We start from the raw sequence: 21305 nt of genomic DNA, 5'->3' as shown, positions 1-21305 counted from the left end.
GATTTGGACAGAATGCAATAGATTACCTATTTCTTCTTTCAACCATAAAGATAGCCAATGAATAATACCAAACCACTCTTCCCATCCATGAAACCTCTGTTCTCAAAAGCAGTCCTAATCTTTAAATAGGTCCATACGTAGGCTTAGTCTACACAAATGAATATAAAACTCATTTGCCTTTTTACCTTCAGCAGGTAGCTGGGATGCATATTCTGGAGGCAAAGTTAAGAGAGCAAAATCCTGAAGTGCAGCAAGCCAGAGCTTGCTCAGTGTTCCAAGATCTGCCTGTACCAAGTCCAGAAGACCACTGGCTGAAAATGTTACATCTCTGTAGCTTTCTTCCGAGGAGTTTGCAATTTTTAAACAGTGCTTGTGTGTATCACTTTGGTTTTTCTGCCTTTCAACAGCAACTATGTAAACCTGTTGATATATTTGGATAGAGTGTTACAAATATTAACACTTGGCAAAATGCTGTAATCACTATCATGACTGCCTGTTGAACAGGCATGAGATTTCCTACAGTGATGTTACCCTGGTTTTTCTGAGCTTTTTGATTTTCTTAAATGGAGTCAGATCTTTTAGTTATTGTACAATATTAAGAGCAGTTTTCTACCTTTCCCACAGATGTAACATAAACAAATTCTTTGTTTTTCATTCTCTGTCCTTTGTTTGCATATTTCTAACCTGAAAACAATTGTAACTGACAATTCGTCTGGCCACTGAGGCTGAGGGGTGGAAACCCCAAAAAGCCAATCTTCTGCTAGACCCACAAATGTATAAAAAGTAAAAAATAAACAAAGGGGCTCTCTTCTCTCCGCTCCTTCAGCTGGGAGCTGGATCAGAAGAACCTCTGTGAAAATCTCTTGTCTGCGTGTGATTGCTTTGTGTGTCTCGGTGACACAGTGTATTTCTGCTTGAAGTCCAGTAAGCATGGGTGAACAAGCACTTATTCTCTAAACGTTCTGAATCCTTTCCCCAGCTAATCATGATGCAAGAATCCCTAAAATGGGATAAACTACTAAAATTCTTATCTGCAATTAAGTACCCTGCTCTTAAAAAATATAATTTACCTACTACTAACATTTGTCCAGTTTCTGCTTCCAAACATCAAACCCTGTTATAGCTACAAGACTGAAGAACTATCAAATAATATGCCTATAATAATGATTCAGAAGCAAGTTAACTTATTCCTAAATATTTTTTTAACTGAAATGCTGAAATGGCACTTGGAACTGACTTCTGAAAATTATGTGTTAACCTCCTGTTAGCAGTAAAGAATGAAAAGTACAATCTTGCATACTTCGCAAACTTTGAGTGTTACCATCCATAGTTAATTTCAGTGTTAATTTCCCTAGATACCTCTCTGGTTATCAAAAAGATAGAACTGAGAATGTTTCAGACTAACAGCTCTCTGTAGGCTCTCCAAAATGCCCCTGGAGGGAAGCTCTTCTCAGCTACAAAGGACACATTTAAATTCAATGAATCTCAAGTCAGCTTTGTTGAATACTAGCTTCCTGCAATTACGATTTCTGCATCTTTTTCATGTTTGCCAGTTGTAGTGGGTTGTCCCAGACCAGCAACTGAACACACACCAAGCCCTTGTCTCACATCTCCCTGCAGCAACAGGATGGGGGAATTCCTTTAATTTCTATAAACAAGAAATAGGTAAGATTCTAACAGAGAAGGAACTGCCTAGGGCTTAACTGAAATATTTGTAAATTACAGGTCACAAAAACTTTTAGGAAGCTCTACAGAGTTGCCTTTGAAGAATTCTACTGATCTTAAATATAGGCTGGAACAACCTACAGATCTTCACTTCTGAAAGTTGAGCCTTACATCTGGTCTGAATTTTGTCCTGGCTTCTGATCAGTGAAAGGCTGTTATATGCTGTTAAAAACCTTTTCTTCATGTAATGATTTTAAATTGATCACAGCACTTCATTTTTTTCCTGAACAGATTAAACACACTGATCTATTTAAACATCTCAATGTAAGCATGCTTTCAAGATTTTTATTCCCACTTTCTATCTTATCTCCAAGGGCTTTGCTATTTTGTCAATATCTGTCCTCAAATATGTACTTGAAACATTGGTATATTTTTCTACAAATGTTTACATAAAACCTATCTATTGACTACTTTCTCCACCAAAGTACCTTCCTAGTTATACATGGAAATATCCACCTTCATAACATGTTCATCTTTACCTGGTTATTGACCACCACTATCACTAGATTCTAATACACGTCTTTTGGAGGTGGTGTACAAGATTCACATTTTTGACTTTTAAATATTTAACTTTGCATTTACACATATAAAAACAAGTGACTTTAATTTAACCAAAGCAGCACTGAACTGACAATATTAGTTTAAAAGATCTATTTCTAAGACATAAAACGCCTATAGGTAATGAGAAAAATGACACCTATTGAGTGGACCATCATCATAAATATTTATAACATACAATTTCAAATCAATATTGAACTATTCAAAGGAATTCATATTTTTAAGTATGATACATCATTCTTAATGTATAGTATAATAAAACTAGTTTAATTAGCAGTGCTTTGTTCAAGTTTACAAAGTTCATGTACTTCTAGAGGTAGCAAAGCAAAGGGTCAGCACCTTCTAATTAAAGAAGAATGTTAGAAATTCATGAAAATTCTGTCTGAAAGGTTCTAACTCACCTATCCAATATCAAGACTAACATTACAGAGCTGCTATACTAACCTCTGCCCAAGCCTTAAGGACAGCTAGTACTTCCATAGTTGAGGTGCTTTCATTATATTGTTGATTCTGTGCTTCTTTTCCAGCCTGCACTTTGAGCAAAGAGGACACAAGCAACTGGTGAACTCTTCGAAGGTCATTAAGATCACTTACTACACCACTTGCTATCCAGGCACTGCATACCTAGTGTTGTGAAACAGAAACAATGAGGAACAAGAAAAAAAAACCACTGGATGCTCATTTTTCCAACTGTAAAATTATGAAAGCCAGATTTAATTTCTACCAAGATACAGTTACTCTCAGACAATAACAAATGTTAAATGACATCTTGGTTTAGTATACTCAAGCAGCGAAAATCAAAGCATTAGTGGGGTGTCACAAATGGCCAAAATATCAACTGCAACAGTTTCTCAAAACGCTTTGAAGCGACAAAAATGTTTGAGTTGTCACAATATAGAAGTAACATAGGTGACATTATTTTTTGTGAATGGAAGTTTTATTTCCTTTTTCTTGTGTTGCATATCAAGCAAAAAAAATATTTCAGAGAGTCTATTACCTAAGAGGCTTATGACTTTCAACACTTGCCTGGCATGCTTTTGCTGTGACATCAGGAGGAGTTTCAGGAGCAAAGGCAGGCCTAAGTGCTGCTCCAACCTAAAGAGAAGTTATACAACATTTAATACATAGTGAACAATTGACTAAAGACTTACTTTTCATAATCACACCTTGTTACAGTTTTCCTTTATAAAACATAGTTCCTTTGTCATTTTTTCACGGACAGATTCAGCGAGATTAAAGAGCAGAGAAACGGTTTCAGTCATATTTTTATTGTTTTGCTTACACTGAAGACATTGTTCTCTTTGAGAGTGGTCTTCACGGTTGACTCTATTTTTTGCACAGTCTAAAACAAAACCAGTAATGTCTTCCTTCCTGAATGCTTGACTTGATGAGGAGCCCACAAAAGAAACAACAATGTGCTGAACCATTAAACACTTGCAAGACACCTAGCGAGTGATTTCCTTACTCAGAAAGAATACAGATTTAAGAAAACAGACAAGTGAAGCTGGTAAACTCTGGAAAGTGAAAAAAGGGGAGAGCACAAACCCCAGGTACCTAAAAAAGAATACACAAGCACAGAGTTTCTGGGCTGCAGAGGTTTTACCTACTCGCACCGCTGAAGACCATTTCACTAATAAAAGATTCCCGGACTGCTTCAGCACGGATTTGAAAACCCACATTTAAGTTTGATGTACTGCACTTTCATCCCAAAGGGCAAGTACTAAAATAAATGGTTGTGAAATAACTGAAAAGGATTTGTTTCTAATGGCAATTAATGACAATTTCTTAAGACTCTCTAAAGCTGAGACTTCATGTATGGAACTTCTGAACAAGATTTTAGGAAGTCATTACTTAAGTCCAGAAATTTTTTATCCATCTTTTTCTGGATTATTATGATATTTTTAAGGGGAAAAAAAAAATCAGACAATGTAGACTTGATTTTTAACTGTTCCACATCTCAAACTTAAATGAAACAGCTGATGAGATCTGTTCATAGTATTAGCAGAAACCCTTTGAAGTGTTTACTGAAGCTTACAAGGAAAATTATTACCTTTACTTGTGACCTGCTTGATGGTTTTGGACAGCAAGGACAGATGTTTTGGTTTTTTTCCCTTTGATAGCTTCAGACTAGACCAAGGCACTTCCTTCCCAAAAAGGAGCGCCAAAAAAAATAGAATTACAATGGCAAAAGCAAGATCAAAGTAGGTCAGGATGTCTTCAGTGTCTCTCCAATTCTATGAGAGAAAGTGATCTGACCTATTCAGTGCCTGCTAGAAATTGAAGCTATATGAAGCTTAACACAGCTGCCTGTCATATTTAACACAAGTGCGGTCTGGGATGTTAAATGACCAGAACATCTTTTCTCTAGATCTAAACCAAGACTCAACTGAAATGGACCTTATGAGTACAATCCACACTTCTCTAGCTTGTTTATTTGGCAAGATCTCCAAATGTGATGGCTGCAGAGCAAAGGCTACTTATTGCTAAGTGGAGTTTAAAACTGTAGTTATTCCTAACACTTCTTGCAATACTTTCACACTCTGAAACCCATGCTTTCAAAAAAAAACCCCCACCAATGATCTATTTTGGTTTTGTTATATCAAGAAAGAAAAATGCTGAAACTTGAAAAACTTTGGGGCTAAAAAACTATATGCCAACTGAAAAGATGATTTCTAAAGAAATCAAGTCTGAATAAATTAACAATACTTCAGTAACAAAGTAACTGAAACCCAGCTCTGTACCTACACACTGCAAAAGCAAACTTTTAGAATTGACTGTAAGTCTAAACTTTTCTAAGTTGTTATCAATGGTGCTTACATTGGCTTGATATTGCTCCAGGATTACATGACCTGGAAACTCTGGTTCTGGAACAGCTGCAAACTTCCGAACGATGATTTGCAACATTTGAAGCCCAGAAAGACGAAGTTGATCACTGTGATCTGTGGCAGCCATGAAAGCCATACGGACCAAGTCAGCTAAATGCAATACCAAAAAGTCATCTGAAAACAGAAATTAAAAAATAAAATAGTTCTATTAAATTTAAATTTAGGCAAAATGTGCTTTATAGGACTGTTCCAAATGTTTTCAAAATGCATATTTTACATTTTATCCTAACACATATCAAGGATTCACTTCAGACAGCTTACACATAGATCAATTTTACTTGACTATCTTACGTTAGCTGATCTAGTCTGCTTTCCATTTAAATATAGGGGGGAAAAAAAAGTACTTAGAGGAAAGTATAAACATCTTTATGTATGAGACAGATTTTCTAAAAGAGTGTTGAGGAAAACACCTCCAGATACACACAGAGAGGTACTGAAAAATGGCACTGGTGATTATGCAAATTATGGAAAGAAAGAAGTGGCATTTTTTAAAGTCATACCCCCAGACACCAAACTGTGATGTTGTAGGCTAGTGCCAGCTATCACTCGTGACTGCCAGTGCTTATACAGAAACAACGCCTTCCTACGCATACACCATGGTGCTATAACCAGGAAACTGAGTGTAAATGCTGCAGTAAGATGCCATTCTTTTAGCAAATAAAAATTTCTCTACATCCTAAAGAATACAGGTTTCCAATCAGAGTAATTAGAGGCTTCATTGATTACAAACAACAAATTTATGATGAAGTTCATTACGATGCAAAGAGCTAATACGTATTTTAAGCATACTTTGTATTCTATGAAATTCTTCCAGTGCTTAACACATACCTCTTGAATCACGTTGTTTTCTTTCCTGAGCCAAAGTTATGTCAAAATGTGCACTGCCTGCATTTTCACACTGGCTTATAACTTTGCAAACACACTCTGCAGCAAAAACTCTGGTGGACCATCGTGGATTTCGGAAAGGATGGAACATGTCATCACTGTCAGACGTTAATACAGATACATCATCCCCTTTGGCAGTTTCCTCTTCTTGAGTGGTTTCTATTGATGCTACTGTATTGAAATCTGTATTTAGGGCACAGAGGGAAAAAAACCAAACATAATATTCTTTCTTACTGTAACTGAAACCTACAGAAAAGAATCTCATTGAAGTCTAACTGCAGCCTCAAATTCATGGTGATTCCCTTTAATCTTGGTATCTTGAAGCAAATATTAGAATTCAACTATAATGAAACTGTCGACATTTGGTTGATATTACTTGTTGGAAGACAAGATCAATATCACAAAAGTAAACTAAGAACTTCAGTGAAAGAAGCAAAAGAAAAAAACCCTTTTAAAATAAGTGAGATGCATTAGAAGTTAGTACTGCTCCAAATCAAAATGTCTAAATGCAAGTTTTCCGTTTGCACTGCAGGTAAAAGAATTTCCTTCATCCCCACCAATATTCAGCACAGTAATTGATTTTGTGCACTCAAGAATTCCATTATGATATAATAGGGCTGCATCAGTTCTATTACTAATAGAAGAACTGGTCAGAATACTTCTCTTGCAGGTAATTGCACAGGTCTCGAGCTCTGTATTTCCATTCCTGATATGGAAATTAATTAAGATTAGGGGTATAAATCAACAAGAATATGAATAGGCAACACATCCTAAGATGTTTACAAGGACTTGTTCAATGGGGAAGGAAGTAAGTTAAAGGATCCAATCTTACACAATATGAATGACTATTATACACCTCATAAATGGCAAACATTCAAGAAACTTGAACACTTTCCCTCAGTGACACAGTGACTGCTGCAGGCCTTATTTTGATTGTGTTCTGAGCTACAGTGTATTAAGACTTACCAGCAGAGGCAGCAAGAACATCTTTACAAAGCTTCAGCCAAAAAGAGAGCTTCTCAACTGCCATTGAAGTAAGCATATGAGTAAGAGTCTCTTTGATATCTTGGCACAATCTTGGATCCAATTCTTTGTCCAGCAAGCCCAGCAATGCCCCCTCCAAGCCTATTTCTCTGATGTTCACATCTGCTAAGAACAAAATCTGTGAGCTCAATACTGTGCAGAAACCCCACTGAAGGTTGCACACAGGGTATCTTGTGAACAAGTACTTACTAGCCCTGAAATATTTTTGAAACACCTATATTTTTCACTTTAACACTAGAGCTAACTTATGAATACAAAACAAATGTTGCGCTTTTACAAAAACACATAACAGGAAGAAAGTTACCCCAGCAAAAAATAAGAATCCTACTCTGATTTTCAGTGTTACCATCTCCACAGCATCTAGTTCCTGAAAAAAATTATTTCACTTCATAAGGTAATTCTAAAACAGTGTTTTAACTTGAAATGGAAGTTTAAACTATTCTCCAAAAAAGCACAAAACCAAACACATGGAAATAATTTGTTAAATTAATATGACCAATTTTTATTTGACCAATATTACAAATTTTAAATATCAGCAGTTTTTGAAAATGGCTATAGTCTCTCCTTTCTGAAAACTTCCAAATGAGCTTGAGAAAGGCACATGATGATGCACTAGTGATCACTCTCAGGCCTTTTAGCAAAGAGTTAATACAACACCTACTGGCTACGTAGGCTTAGATTTCCCTGGAACTCTCCTTTCATTTCCTCATTTTCTTCATTTTATCATAATCTGATACTATATAGACAACTGAGGCAGAAAACATTTCATACCCATAGCAACGTGTGTTTAAAATTCACTGTCAGTATATCAAGCTCTTTGGTCTCAAAACTTCAATACATTACCTGGAGTAAAATCTTCTTTGCTCTCTTTCACTAGTGCAACAGCATATTCTGATACTTCAGCAGCTTCTCTTTGCACAATTTGACGTAAGCAAGCTACCACTGCACGTCTCAGTAATAAGTATGAGCTACAGAGATTCATCTGAAACATGCAAGAAGATACAGTAAGATAGCCAACAAACCTCTGTGGCAACACCTCAGTAAGGTTGGTATTTTCTGAACACTTGCAGCTATGGCAAATCTGTTAAGTCAGTAAACATGTAATTGATGGTCTTTTTGCTCACCTTTTTTTTTTTTTTTTTTAAACCCCCAAATGAAATGTTTTGCAAGTCCTGTAATCAATTTTATAAAACATATCAGTACTTTTAGCATTTTCTCTCCAAAGGCAACTTACAATATTAGTTTGGGGCTGAATCCACCTCTCAACCAATATTGTACAAAACCTGCCATTAACTTCAATGTCAGGTGAATCGTGGTCTCAGCGAATAACTAAATCTTTGACTACTGGGTATATGCATACAATGGGCTTGGAAACTCAGTACAAGTTATCATCAGATGTAACTAGAGAAATGTCAGTGAAACCAAGGGTGAGAGAGTCAATCAGGCTTTAGTAAAACACAATTCCATGCATGGAAGGAAGTTTGTAAGAAACGGCAGAGAGAACACTGCTGCAGTATCATTGGGGGAAAAAATATACTCAGTTTGCAATAAATTATGTTTTAGAGAAGTTGATTGAAAGGATGAGAATTACTGGTGAATGTATGACACTGAGACAGGACAGCTCTCCTAAGCAGTTTCTAACAAAAAAGTTCACAGCACCATCATATTTGAACACCAACAGGCCAGTGTGTGGGTTATTTTACTGGAAAATACATGATCAAAGATTCACTACTACTGAACAAGGAAAAACACTTAAAAAACCCAAAGACATAGCCTCAAGAGCTTGTTATTTTTTTGTTAGAGTGGAGATTTCATATCCTAAAGATATGATAAACTAGCTGTGTGGTAAGGCAAGATGGCTACACTAATATTTATGCATCTTCTTCTAAATTAAGTTTAGTTTATAATGAAAAAAAGTTGTTCTCTACAACTAAGCAGTTGTGCACCCTTAGATGTTACCAGCCTTAAAACAGACAGAGCTGAGTGTCTGCTGCAGGAGAACCATGCTTTAGGCTCTGCTCCTCATTTGCTAGCAACAGGCCAATATATGTTAGTCAAAATGACTAATATATATTAGTTAACATATGCTTGAAGAAAGCAACTTAATGACAAAAAAAAAAAAGCAATACAGAATTTTAGCTTTGTTAGATTAACAAAACTTAGCTTCATCTTTGGAATTTCTATGCATGCACATGAAACTACAACACTTAGAGAATGACTCAATTATATACAAAAAGATACACTTTCTGCATACCTCTTCTACAAGGAAAAGAACCTGACTCAATAGGTATGTCTGCAAGGTACTTGAATTGCAACTTCAGAAGCAACTGAGACTTTTAATGCAACATTTATGCAAGCAAGCTACACATTCTACTTCAAGTTGGACATGCATAAATTCCGTGCTCATTTTTAATAGGGAAAAAACAGAGGGCCCAATTGAGGCTACCAACATAACACAAGATGCACATTTTTCATCTCTCTCATTCTCCCACATTCTAAGCAGGGGATAGGACTAAATGACAGACACAAAATGCAAGCATCACATTAAAACTTAAATGTACAAACAGTTCCCTTTCTGTACTTAACCCATTAAAAACAAAATTATTCCTCACTAAGCACATAAATGAAATGTATTCCTGCCATCTGCAAAAAGTTAGGAAGGCTCTGGTTAGGATGACAATAAAATATCACTTGACATGCTAAAAGAAATTACATTAAAATGGTTAAAAAGAAAGATAAAAGATGAAATAAAAACACCACTGCAAACTGCAAAAGTTTAGGATTAACAAGGCACAGGGACCTACCAACACAGAATTATCCAACAAGATTTCCTGCACAAAAACAAACGACAACCAGTCATGACAAAACCAAAATAGATATCACAGTGATATCAACCACACATGGAGACTGTAACATATAAGTTCAGCATATAATAAAATTCAGAATCTTATCTCACACATACCAAAACCTAATTTGCTTAGTTCATTTATCTTCCTTTTCATGTTGAACACACTTAAATTCCAATCCAACTGCCCCTAAAATTAATACTTAAACAATATCAAGACAACAGCATAGCATAGTTATCAACATTGTATACTTATTGAGTTTCAACATTGATCTTATTGTTAATATCTTAGAGCTGGAAAACGGTATTCAGTCTGTTAAGGAATACTACACTATAAGCTTAAACAGATAAGCTCTTTAGAAGTCTGTTCTCACCTAAGTTAGTTTCAGAGCTATATTTAGACATGATTAAAAGCAAAGGATTTGCATTCTTCTGGAGCCAAGAATTCAAACAGCAGGACAAGTATGCATTATTGTTAGAAGCCCCATGAAAGTTCCAATTGACAAACAGGGAACTCTCTCAGAAGCTGAAGAAGGGAAGCTAGATAATGACAAGTACATGTACACAATATAAAAAACCAAACCAAACCAACCCCACAAAACACGAGACATTGAAGCAGTGCGTCCATTGCCTAAGTCATGTTTAACTAGCGCTAGTGCAGTTAAACCTGAATTGTTTAAATACACTGGAGACCTAAACCACCTCATGCTGTAGGGGCTGGGAAGACAGGGAGAGGAGGCAGCTTGCAGCTGCCTGTGCAAGAAATTGGGTTAGCACGCCTAAAGATGGAGAAAGGAAATGGGATGAGAGGGAGGAGAGGGAGGAGGCAAAGAGGAAGTGGGGGCGAATGGCAGGAGAATGAGAATTTCAAAAAGGCAAGTTTGAAGGCACAGGCATGTAACAGAATCCTTGGGGAAAGAGGGTGGAGAGGGATGTCGGTCAACGCTACTAAAAAAAAGTAAAAAATGTTTGCACATTTGTTTTCAAGATTTTGAATGAAAATTCATGTTTCTGTGGATGGAGCGGGAAAAGATCACTCATCTGACCACAGATTTTTTGCCTCTCCTGTTTTCCTTCCCTAAATAAAGAAAGCAATGGCGAATATCCTAGCTTTTGCATGCCACTTCCTCTTAAAACTTCAAAATGCAAGGCAAAGGGAGGACCATCGCACCTTGTTCTCCAAATTGCAGACATTTAAACTCATGAAGAATAACTAGCTGAGCTGCAAGTAAACAGCACAGTGAAGTTCAGATTTCAGATCCAATAACATATTCTACTTCCCTAATGAGATGGTGACTTAGTGAGTAGAAACTACACGGATGGATGTTGAGTTTTACAAATGCAGAATTCTGCTTGTGAAATTATCTTCTCTCAGACTTGCAAAGCATACACTCAAAAACCCCCCTTGTTTATGACACTCTTCAGAGATATACTGATGTTACTGTATTGTAAGTGCCAGCAGCATTGGCCTTAGTTGTACACGTTCATGAGAATGAGAAAAGGTCACCCATGTGAGGCCACTGACTTGGGGGGTTCCTCTCCCAGGAAGCCTACAGTCATTTCTGTGATAGAGGGGAACACACTCAGATGCATGAACACACACACTCAAGCCATGACCTCTGCTTCTTAATTGACTAATTTAGTATGAAGTTCATAAACTGCTCTATGAAGTACTTTGAGACAACTTGTAAAAACAATAAAAATCACTAATATTATATAGACAAGATAACTTTGTGATGACATCCTCTTTATTAGTAGGTATTTGGTATTAGTAGAGAGATAGAAGTAAACTGTACATGGACTTACAAATGCTCCCAAATGTTGCCACACCCTCCAAACAAGAGACTAACTGACATGGCTTTTTGGGATTTTATCAACTTAAGAAAAACTGTGTTTTACCCAACAAACAGAAAACAAAAGTTAGTGTATGTTAAAACAACACCAGAATAATTCCAGCTCTTCTGTAACTAGCGTATCTATGTGTATCACAGTGTGGGGCAAAAAAACCTTCTTCAATTTTTTCCTAGCTCCCACAATCATGTTTCTAGCCAAAATAAATAAAGAAAATGTAAAGAATCTAAACCTTAGACAAAATTAATATATATTTAGTATTGATACACAAGTGCTACCCAAGGGAAGATGTGAATAAGAACTGTGTTGAAATAGATGAGATTAAAACAAAATCCAACCACACTTTACCATCTGCAGATTTTTTCTCTCTGATTGACAGTGAGACAAGACAGTATTAAAAAAAAAAAAAAATCAAAACAAACTCCTCAAAACCCTCCAACCAACCCCTCCTGCTCACATCCCGCAGCAAGCCCCCTAGATCCACCAAGACTAACTAATAGCTACCAGATTTTTTTTTTTTTTTTTTTTTTTTTTTTTTTTTTTTTTTTTTAAATAGAACTAGGTACTTAGAACTGCAGCTATTCAAAGACAGAGATACTGGGTGAAAATAACACAAAAGAAAATAAGTCCCACCCAACAAATAAACTCCCCCACCTCTTGTCAAATAGGGCTGAAAAAGTTTTGTTTACTTCTTCCAAAGACCTGATTTAACTATAACTTATGTGTTAGAAATTTTTATACTGACTGCCAAGATGTCAGTAAACTGAACCGTTAATGCTACAGGAATTACAGAACAGAGAAATCTACAATTTTTCAGCATCATGAAAAAACAAAATGAAACAACACAATTCCCAGTAATTAGTACACACAATTTTTCAAAATCAATCCTTTAGCCAAGGCATAAAAAGCAGCAGAGGGAACAAACTGGCCAACATAAAGCAGCTGGAAAAAATCCAGCAAAAAGTTGTAATGAATGGTATATACTGCCAGGGAACTGGCCTTAATAAGAACAGCAGAATCCATTTGCAAGCAGATCAGAAGGTCAAGACTTCTACTGCATGTGCTCATCTTGTAAAGGGAAAGCAGAAACTGAGAGGAAAAAATGAAGATATATAGAATTCTTGCCTGTAGGAGAACATGAAACACCTCACGCCTACACAATTATCAGTTTCTCTGCTTAAAAAAACCCTGCATTTTTAAGTATTTATGAAAAATGTGAACAGATTTTAAAATACATGGATATAAACCAGTAAATATATACTCACACAGAGGCAGCTTACAAGGTTAGACAAGTTGACATGTTGAGGAGCAAACATGTGAAGCTGCTGAAGGCAAGAGATGGCTTGAGCTTGAACAAGGCAGTCAGGATTATCCTGCATCACTGCACAGCCCAAAAGGCAGGAAGTTCTTAAGGCTGACACTGCTGTACTGCCACCTATATTGAGAATAAAGAAAGTTATTTTTTGTTTGCTTTTAAAAACATATATTTATTTTTAATCAACACGATAATCTGTCTTTTTTCCCAAGCCAGCCATAACGTTCATCCTCCTAAAGGATGATACTTGCATCTGTGCTATACTTTGATATTTCTAAGTGATCAAAATACTTATAGATATCAAAATACAGCCCAGGTACACGCTCTCTGGTGACTTAGATGCAAATTTTAAATGTCTGTATTATAACTAAGACATAGATGGGCTCCTAACTCTTGAAATAGTAACAGAACACCTTCTGTTCTCATGTTAAAATTTTAAGATGTAGGAATGTAAGAAATGTAAAATGTAAAATTCATGTAAGAAATTTCAGCCCAAGGCAAGGCTCAGAGAACCAGTTTAAACAAAGGAAATTATGTTAAGAGACACTATTTTTGGAAAACTAGCAGTCATGTCACCTTGATTGCATAAAGTCATGGCCAATGAAATACTGCGTTACAACTACACAAAGAGACTTAGATCTGCTGACTCGTTACAACTGCAATCACACACATTCAATGTTTAGCAATTTGGTTACCACAGCAAACAAAGTTGACACATTTGTATGCTCTGTACCTTGCAGCTCAGGGCCCAGAGTGGTAATAAGCGTATTTAAACAGCGACCAAGGCTTTGATGAACTTCAGCGTAAGCCGGAGGCACACTCAACAACAGCATGAGAACAAGAGATAAGGTAGGTTCCACATGCACGTGATACAAGGGCCCAGCCAAATCTATTATCAGTGACAGAGAGTGTAGTGCCCATGCCTGCAAAATAAGAGAAGCAGTAACGTTCTCTCTATATGAGATACATTACATATATAAGACCTTTTAAAATTTTGTTAGTTAAAAGTGAAAGTCAGTGATGAAGTGTAATAGAAGTTGCACTTGAAGGTTCCAAAGGAACAAATAGAGAGGTTTTACAGAGAAACTTTATGGATCTGATGCTGAGTAAGTAATTTTGAATATTTTACAAGGAACTGTATGTTGTGCAATGTAACAACCATTGTTAATAAGCAAAAAATTGAATGTAATAGTAAATTAGTCTAACAGTGATTATTATTCCTTTATTGTATTCTATTATTTTAAAAATTTCTTACAGTTCCTTGTGCAAGAACAGAATTGTGAAAAAATACTACAGTTTCTGAAATAACTTACTGTTGTAGTGACAGTTACTTTGCATCAACAGTCACAACTATTTCATGTCAAACAGTTGCTCTTTGTGCAAAGATACTGTGGAAAAAGCTTTAGAAGTTCTTTAACTGATATTTAGACAAATACATTAAATACACTCAATGTCTCTTAAAGCTATTCTGATAGATAACAGTTTTAGCCACAGAGAAATAACATTAATTAGTCTTCAAAATTTGTCTTACTCAAGGATGTATATCCACCAAGTTCTACAGCATTCAGGCTACAAATCCCTTTTATTTACTATATGACCCTTCAACAAAATATGCTGTGAGGTAAACACTGTAAAAGAGACAAATCCCCTCATAAACAAAAAAAGCCTAAGTACTATCTAGTCAAAGTCAAGATATAGGTGAATGTGAAACAAATCAATCCCTACATCAGATACTGATTTTGAAGTGATCCTTATCAGCCTTGCAGATCATTAAATAAGAACTTTATCCTAGCTCTTGCTATCAAAGTAGTTGAAGATGGATTTTGAGCAGGGGCTGTCCTCTACATTGCCTTTGCTGCTCCAGCCATTACCTCTGAGGTATGCCTACAAGGTTGTGAAGTGTTATTCTTACAAGAGAAAGAACCTTAAACTCCAGAATACAATTCAGTTAATTTGTAACACAATATCTTTATATAAGAACAAGTACCTGTACATCAGGAGAAGTACTGTCCTGAGACAAGGTATAAAGGATTCCAACACATGCATTCAGGTGCTGAGTAGAACCTATTCCTCCTAGGTACCTATACAGACATCCCAGAGCCAAAGAATGACCTGTTCTTGATACCACATCCCTAGCAGATCTTAGCCTATTAATTGAAACAAAGCTGTTAGTTCAATCACCAAGACTCTTACTATGTAATAAGCACATCTACAAATGAAATTTCTGGTATACAATCAGCAAAAAAATTTATTAGACACTATTATAATCCCAAAATTCTCAGTTCATACATTGTCTTTATGTGAAAAAAGCACCAAAAATATTTTAGGTACGCTTAAATGATGATGCCAGAGCAGCTGCCAATTTAATTCATTTGAAAGTCTACATGCTTACTTACACTAAGAAATACATGCAGAACTCAGACAGTTTTTTTCCTGTTAATTTCTGAAGTAACATCAAATTCATGAAGGAAACCAGCTTTTAAAAATTATCATAATAGGTGTCAGGTAAATTTCTCAAACATTTTTGTAAACTCAAGCAGCATCTTTCCATTCTTATTTGAACTTACTTGTCGAAACTGACTTGCGCTAATCCAGCAGTGAAGGCACTGTCAGAAACCACCTGTGCCAGCCTGGCCAAGCACTCTGCAGCAGCACATCTTAGAAGTGGATTATTGCTTTCCAAGGCACCCATTACCAACATCAGGGCAGATCTTCTAACTTCTTCTGAATCTAAACTTCCCTTACAGTTAGCCAAGTGCTAAAAATAGATATTAAATATATTAAACAGTAATCAGAGTGTGCTTTTCTGTCAGTCATGCAAAAAATACAAGACTCTCAGAAGGATTTTGATTTTCTTCCCCTTTGTCTGAGGAATTCCTCTCTTTCAATTTGTTGTCATGAGAGTTAGATGTCTAACACTACATAACTGTACATCACGGAATAACATTATAGTATCAACCGTACAATTTTAGGAAATACTGGACAGATTGCAGTAGAACCAGATAAACCACCATATTAGCCTAAAACTCAGGAAATAATATCAAGAAGAAAACCAGCGAGAACAGAGTAACACACACACACACACACAAAAATCCCAGTGCAAAACATTTGCCTAAGAACAGAAGAATGAAAACTGCACATGAACAGAGGAAAATACAAATAAAGCATCAGGGAAAAGGAACAAATAGCAGATAATTTCATGTTTTAATTGTTGCTAGGTAATGGTTATGCTAATATCTAGGGTTTGCTTAGTTTTCCGTGCTCTGCCAGAGGGCAGATACATCAGAAATGAACACCAGAAGATCAGGACAGCAGAAGCTGCAATTCCTCAAGAACCACCTACCTGCACAGACAGAGGGAAAGAACCCAGCAACATATTAGAAGACCACTTACCAAAAATCACCACTGGACCCAGAGACATGTGCAAGGCACGTAAAGAGCATATGAAGGGTAGGTGCATAAATCATAAGGTACAATTGCCTAGGGATTTTTGTTCTGAGTACTTCTCCAGAGGCACTCAGCTTGAGCTGAACTGCTGCTGCTGTGTAACTGTATTAAATAACTCGGATTTTTAATCTGATGCCTGACACTGTGCTATGGGAAATCCAGAGTCAGGCTGGAAGAAGGAGGAAGGACAGCAGAGAGTGAGTGTATGTGACAATGAAGAGACAAAGGGAACACCTGTCTGCTCACTGGGGCTGCCCACTGCAAAGGAGCTCCTGTCCCAGCAGTTAAAGTCTCGGGTGGCCTGTGTGCGACTCCTTGAACAGTGTGAGAATGCTCTGACAGCAGCTCTTCCTTTAACATGGAATCATGCTCAGCATATAAAGCTGGGAGGGCAAGGGAATGTTTGGAGTGATGTTTTCTTGTCTTCCCAAGTGACTGTTAGGAGCGATAGAGCCCTGCTTTCCTGGAAACAGCTGAACAACTTCCTGCTGATGGGAAGTAGGAAATTAATTCCTTGTTTATATTTGCTTGCAAGCATGGCTTTTGTTTTCCCTATTAAACTGTCTTTATCTCAACCCAGGAGTTTTCTCACTTGAATTTCTTGCTTTTCTTTCCCCCCCCACTGTGGAGAGAGTGAGTGGCTGTGTGGCTGTGATTTAAACCACAGAAATTGATCTATTTGAACCAAAAGATGCTAAGGCTCAGTAACAGAGAGAGAGAGAAACAAAGGAGAGAGCAGATTTACCTTTAAGGAAGTAGAAAAGGCTGAAACAACATGTAGTTGCACTATTTGTTGTCGAGATCCTTTTGTTTGCTTTATGGAATTCAACAACTGTTCTAACACCTGGAGCCTTAAACAAAATCAGACAAGAAACCACATAATTGAAAATTAAGGAAATAAATAAAGCTTTTAAATTTCATTTCAAAACCCATAACAATATCTACATATAAAACCAGAAGTGGGATAAATTAACTCTTGAGCATTTTTCCCTCAACTGGCATCCCTGTCTACTACAAAAGTATTTGTGTATTCCATATTAAAATATGAACTTCCATATAGAACGAGAATTTTTTACATTTGTTTTCTTATATGTATTCATAGATAATCACTTAGGTAACATTGAACAGACATTATTAAAAGGAACTACGTATGGGAATAATGCGTTTTGACTTACAGCTGAGAAAGGAGGAGGCAAAGGAAAAAGAAAATGAAAATGTATTTATCTGCAGCAATTAATTCAGGTCTTGAGAAACAAGTAAAGAAAACCAACCAGCAAGCTGGTGACAGATGGGGCAAGAAAAATCCAAAGGGAAAAAATCCACAATAAAAGCAATCAATGAAGACAGAATAAAGAAGTAAAGACAGGTCAGAAGAACAAATAAATCATCTGTCAATTTTATTGGCAGGTATTCTCATACACAAACAGCTGCCTGGAGCCTGCACTAAACCCCATACACTCAAAGCTGTGAAGACAAGACTCAGGGCTCATCAAGCCTCAACATCCATCCCACACAGGAAACTATAAAGCCATCACTGGCTACAATGATCGTGATCTAACCATTGAGGTCTAACTATAGCAGGCTTTGAAATATGAAGCTATTTCATTTTAAAATAATTCATCTGCTCTAAAGCTGCATTCGAAAATATTACCACACAGAAGAAGCAACTACATGCCAAAATATTCAGGAATTTTATGCCCTAGCAATCAGTGTGCTTATAAATGTGAAACAAACCAATATGCCATGTATGCAGTGAGAAAATACATAGACAAAAAACTCAAGAGATGTTCTTGATCTCTTTCAAGCATTCCTGTACCTTGACAGAATTGTGTTCAGAGACGCGCTCTTGTTTCTCCCCATCCATGTTTTAAAGAATGCATTGTGTATTAAGCACCACAAAAATTATGTAGTATCTCTCAAAATAGCTCCCATTTTGATGTGGCTATAAAAACAAAACGTTATTTTTCTGGGTCCACAGATTTGCTATGACAGTAACCTCTCGCTGGATGTGCCTTTTTGTTGTCAGTAACTTTAAACAGAAAAGTCCAATAATTCGGTGGTCTGAATTATGCTATTCAGATGGTTTACAGACTCCACTCATGCAATTCATTATTTTTTCAGAACTGATTTCTTCTGCATCCAATGACTAACACTGTGACCATCTTACAACATCTCCTCAATTCCCAGCAGTTACAGTTACTACTTTACCTGTGAGATTCTGTTATGTGGGAAAAAATAACTCCAAAAAGTTGAGCTGCTGCACAGATAACAGATAATGCAGGAGGTAGTGGTTTAGGTACTGAATCTCCTTTTGCAAATTTCTCATAAATTGAGTAAGGGTCATACTCCAGGCTGCCACCAGCTATGCTGTTACCCAAAAGGAGCTGTAAGAAGGAAAAAGTGATAGCCATATTTTTGACCAAGTCTAAATGAGCACTGACATAAATAATTACAACTGTATGAAAACACAGGAATACCTTTATAATAGAACAAAAAGTACCTGCTCTTCAATAAATCGGTGGTCAGTCTCCTGCAGTAAGGGACCGAGTAAAAGGAGATCACTCTCATGACAAAGGGATGGAAGCAAGAATGCAGAGGCATCCATCTGGCTATCTGTGACAGTCAAGTCACTCACTAACTCTTTTAGAACAGCACTGAAGTTTCCTTTAAATTAAAGAAAAAAATATTCAAAACTATTGGTTACTTACTTGCTACAAGCAATATTTATACTGAAACAGTAACATCCATGTACCATTTCTCTTTAATCTTCAAATACTTAATTAATCCCTCCCCTTGTTAGAGGGGAAACCACAGAGCAGTACCTGACATAAGCAAGTTAAGCACCGACAGCAATCTAGAAGCTGGAAAACAGAGACTTTTTTCTTTACAGAAGGCATAATGCCATAAAACAGATAAGCCAGTAAATCAGTTATATTTACTCATAAAATAGAGGGGAAATAGCAGTTATGAACACAGCCATATTTTCTTCTATTTCCTGAAAATTAATGCTGTGGAATGTATTACATAATCACAAAGGAATACTTGAACTTGGCAAGCAGAAGTAATTTAAAACATCCATAGGCTTGATAAATAAACAAAAGTTGATGAATGCAGTGCCCTATTTTAGGAGTTTGCAGGCAAAAACCAAAGCAGGAGGAGTTTATTGTAGGTTACATGATGATAAATTTCACTGGTAGTTAAAACTGCCGCATATTTTTGCACATAATATTTCTGACAAGGTTGTACATAATAAAAAACCAACAACATTGGGCATTTTGAGTCAGACTATTTAGGTTATTAAAATAGTCTCTGTAGTGAGAGGACATTTCCAGTGCTGAATCACATGTGATGAGAAACAACTAGTTTGTAATTGTGTTGAAAAACAGCGCAGAACTGACCTTAAAGAAAGTACTTGGTCTTTATACAAATATTACATAAGAATTTACCTCCAGAGCATTAAGATTGAAAAGTCAAGTCCTCACAAACTGGGAATTATCAGCACTAAGAAATGGGGAGGCGGGAGAGATGGGCACATAACACCACATATCAAATTCGGTTTTGTTGTTAGCTGATCACACAATTACATATTTGCACTAAAGTTGCTTATAATTTTTCAACACATGGAAGTTTTAAGAAGTGAGACAACCATGTTTTCAGCACCTGATGAGCAGAAGCAGAGTTATTAGCATAGTTAGAGTTCACAGCTGCAACCAGCTAGTTAACCCTTCCTGGAAACTGAATCTATTCTGAGAAGTTGGCTTTCTCTCCCCTGTCAAACTCCTGGCCCTATCAGCCTGTCTCCACTGCAGGCATCTGTTGCTTTGCCTGCCTCCCTGACTAATTAAGCAAGTATGCAATTTTTCCAAAATACTTTACACAAATCCTCAAATCTAAATGCAAAATGTTTGCACTATCAAATATATTGCAAGTTACATAGATAATGTGTGAAAGGAATAGAAACTGAGCCTTTAAAAAACCAATGATAGTTAATAACTAGAAACTGTTCTTTCATTATTACTCATCATGACAAAAATTTATTTTAAAAATCCCCTTATTATGAAAAATACCAGCTTTAGAAATAATTTTTGATGGATATACCCAGCATTTTTTAAATAAATAAAGGTTTATTTTAGTCCCAGACAGTTGGCAATCCTCAGCACTTCAAACAGTATTACCCCAATGTAAAGCAGTTCAAAATTTTAAGCCAGAATGCTATTTCAGCATTCTAGCTATTCATCTCATCCTATTAAGAAAGAGAAGTGAATGCCTATATTCAATTTTATGGTTTAAACAGTGGAACATAACAAGCATAAAAAGCTGAAGAAAAGAACCCTAATGAGTTGTCTGACAAAACATTAATTTCAGACAACAGAAAACATCAACAAATCTAATAGAATTCAAGCTACAGAAATTATTTTTGTGAAATTTTCAATGGACAATATAAAACTTTTTATATTAACTCACAAGAAATAAATGTTTAGCCTTGAAAACATGAACACATTATAATCCAAAACTAATGACACATGAAAATGATCACAAATATGATTTGTCATCTCAGCATCAGCTTTCCTCAGCTTAACAAGTTCATACTTTGGATCAGATAAATTACAAATCTTATCCATTCATATGCAATGGAAGACAGCAACTAAAACACGTTAAATGTATTTCACTGATGTTCAAGTTTACCTAATATGTTCTTCTCATATCTGTCTCTGCTGAAATAATGTAAAGAATCAATTATGATTCATGC

The 21305-nt window shown here is 36.3% G+C and overlaps 1 protein-coding gene across 10 annotated transcripts in view; it reads right to left on the bottom strand.

Annotated features, from left to right (window-relative positions):
- HEATR5A (HEAT repeat containing 5A) overlaps nucleotides 1-21305 on the bottom strand; it is a 66196-nt gene that overhangs the window by 13407 nt on the left and 31484 nt on the right. For 6 of the 10 annotated variants that reach the window (XM_058420858.1, XM_058420860.1, XM_040066816.2 and 3 more), the window contains 15 exons: nucleotides 19056-19219; nucleotides 18764-18939; nucleotides 17301-17406; nucleotides 15676-15866; nucleotides 15096-15255; nucleotides 13842-14031; nucleotides 13059-13228; nucleotides 9902-9928; nucleotides 7941-8079; nucleotides 7020-7199; nucleotides 5997-6236; nucleotides 5101-5282; nucleotides 3310-3378; nucleotides 2728-2907; nucleotides 186-420 (listed from right to left, as the gene is read on the bottom strand). In XM_058420858.1, the coding sequence (XP_058276841.1) occupies nucleotides 186-420; nucleotides 2728-2907; nucleotides 3310-3378; nucleotides 5101-5282; nucleotides 5997-6236; nucleotides 7020-7199; nucleotides 7941-8079; nucleotides 9902-9928; nucleotides 13059-13228; nucleotides 13842-14031; nucleotides 15096-15255; nucleotides 15676-15866; nucleotides 17301-17406; nucleotides 18764-18939; nucleotides 19056-19219 (2409 nt within the window). The remainder of the gene's footprint in view (nucleotides 1-185; nucleotides 421-2727; nucleotides 2908-3309; nucleotides 3379-5100; nucleotides 5283-5996; nucleotides 6237-7019; nucleotides 7200-7940; nucleotides 8080-9901; nucleotides 9929-13058; nucleotides 13229-13841; nucleotides 14032-15095; nucleotides 15256-15675; nucleotides 15867-17300; nucleotides 17407-18763; nucleotides 18940-19055; nucleotides 19220-21305) is intronic. The other 4 variants (XM_058420861.1, XM_040066822.2, XM_040066820.2 and 1 more) reach the window with 1 other exon arrangement.

This window comes from Hirundo rustica, chromosome 6 (genome assembly GCF_015227805.2).
Source record: "Hirundo rustica isolate bHirRus1 chromosome 6, bHirRus1.pri.v3, whole genome shotgun sequence".
NCBI classification, from domain to species: Eukaryota; Metazoa; Chordata; class Aves; order Passeriformes; family Hirundinidae; genus Hirundo; species Hirundo rustica.
Note: the sequence above shows the minus strand (reverse complement) of the source record. Positions and strands in the feature narration are given on the sequence as shown.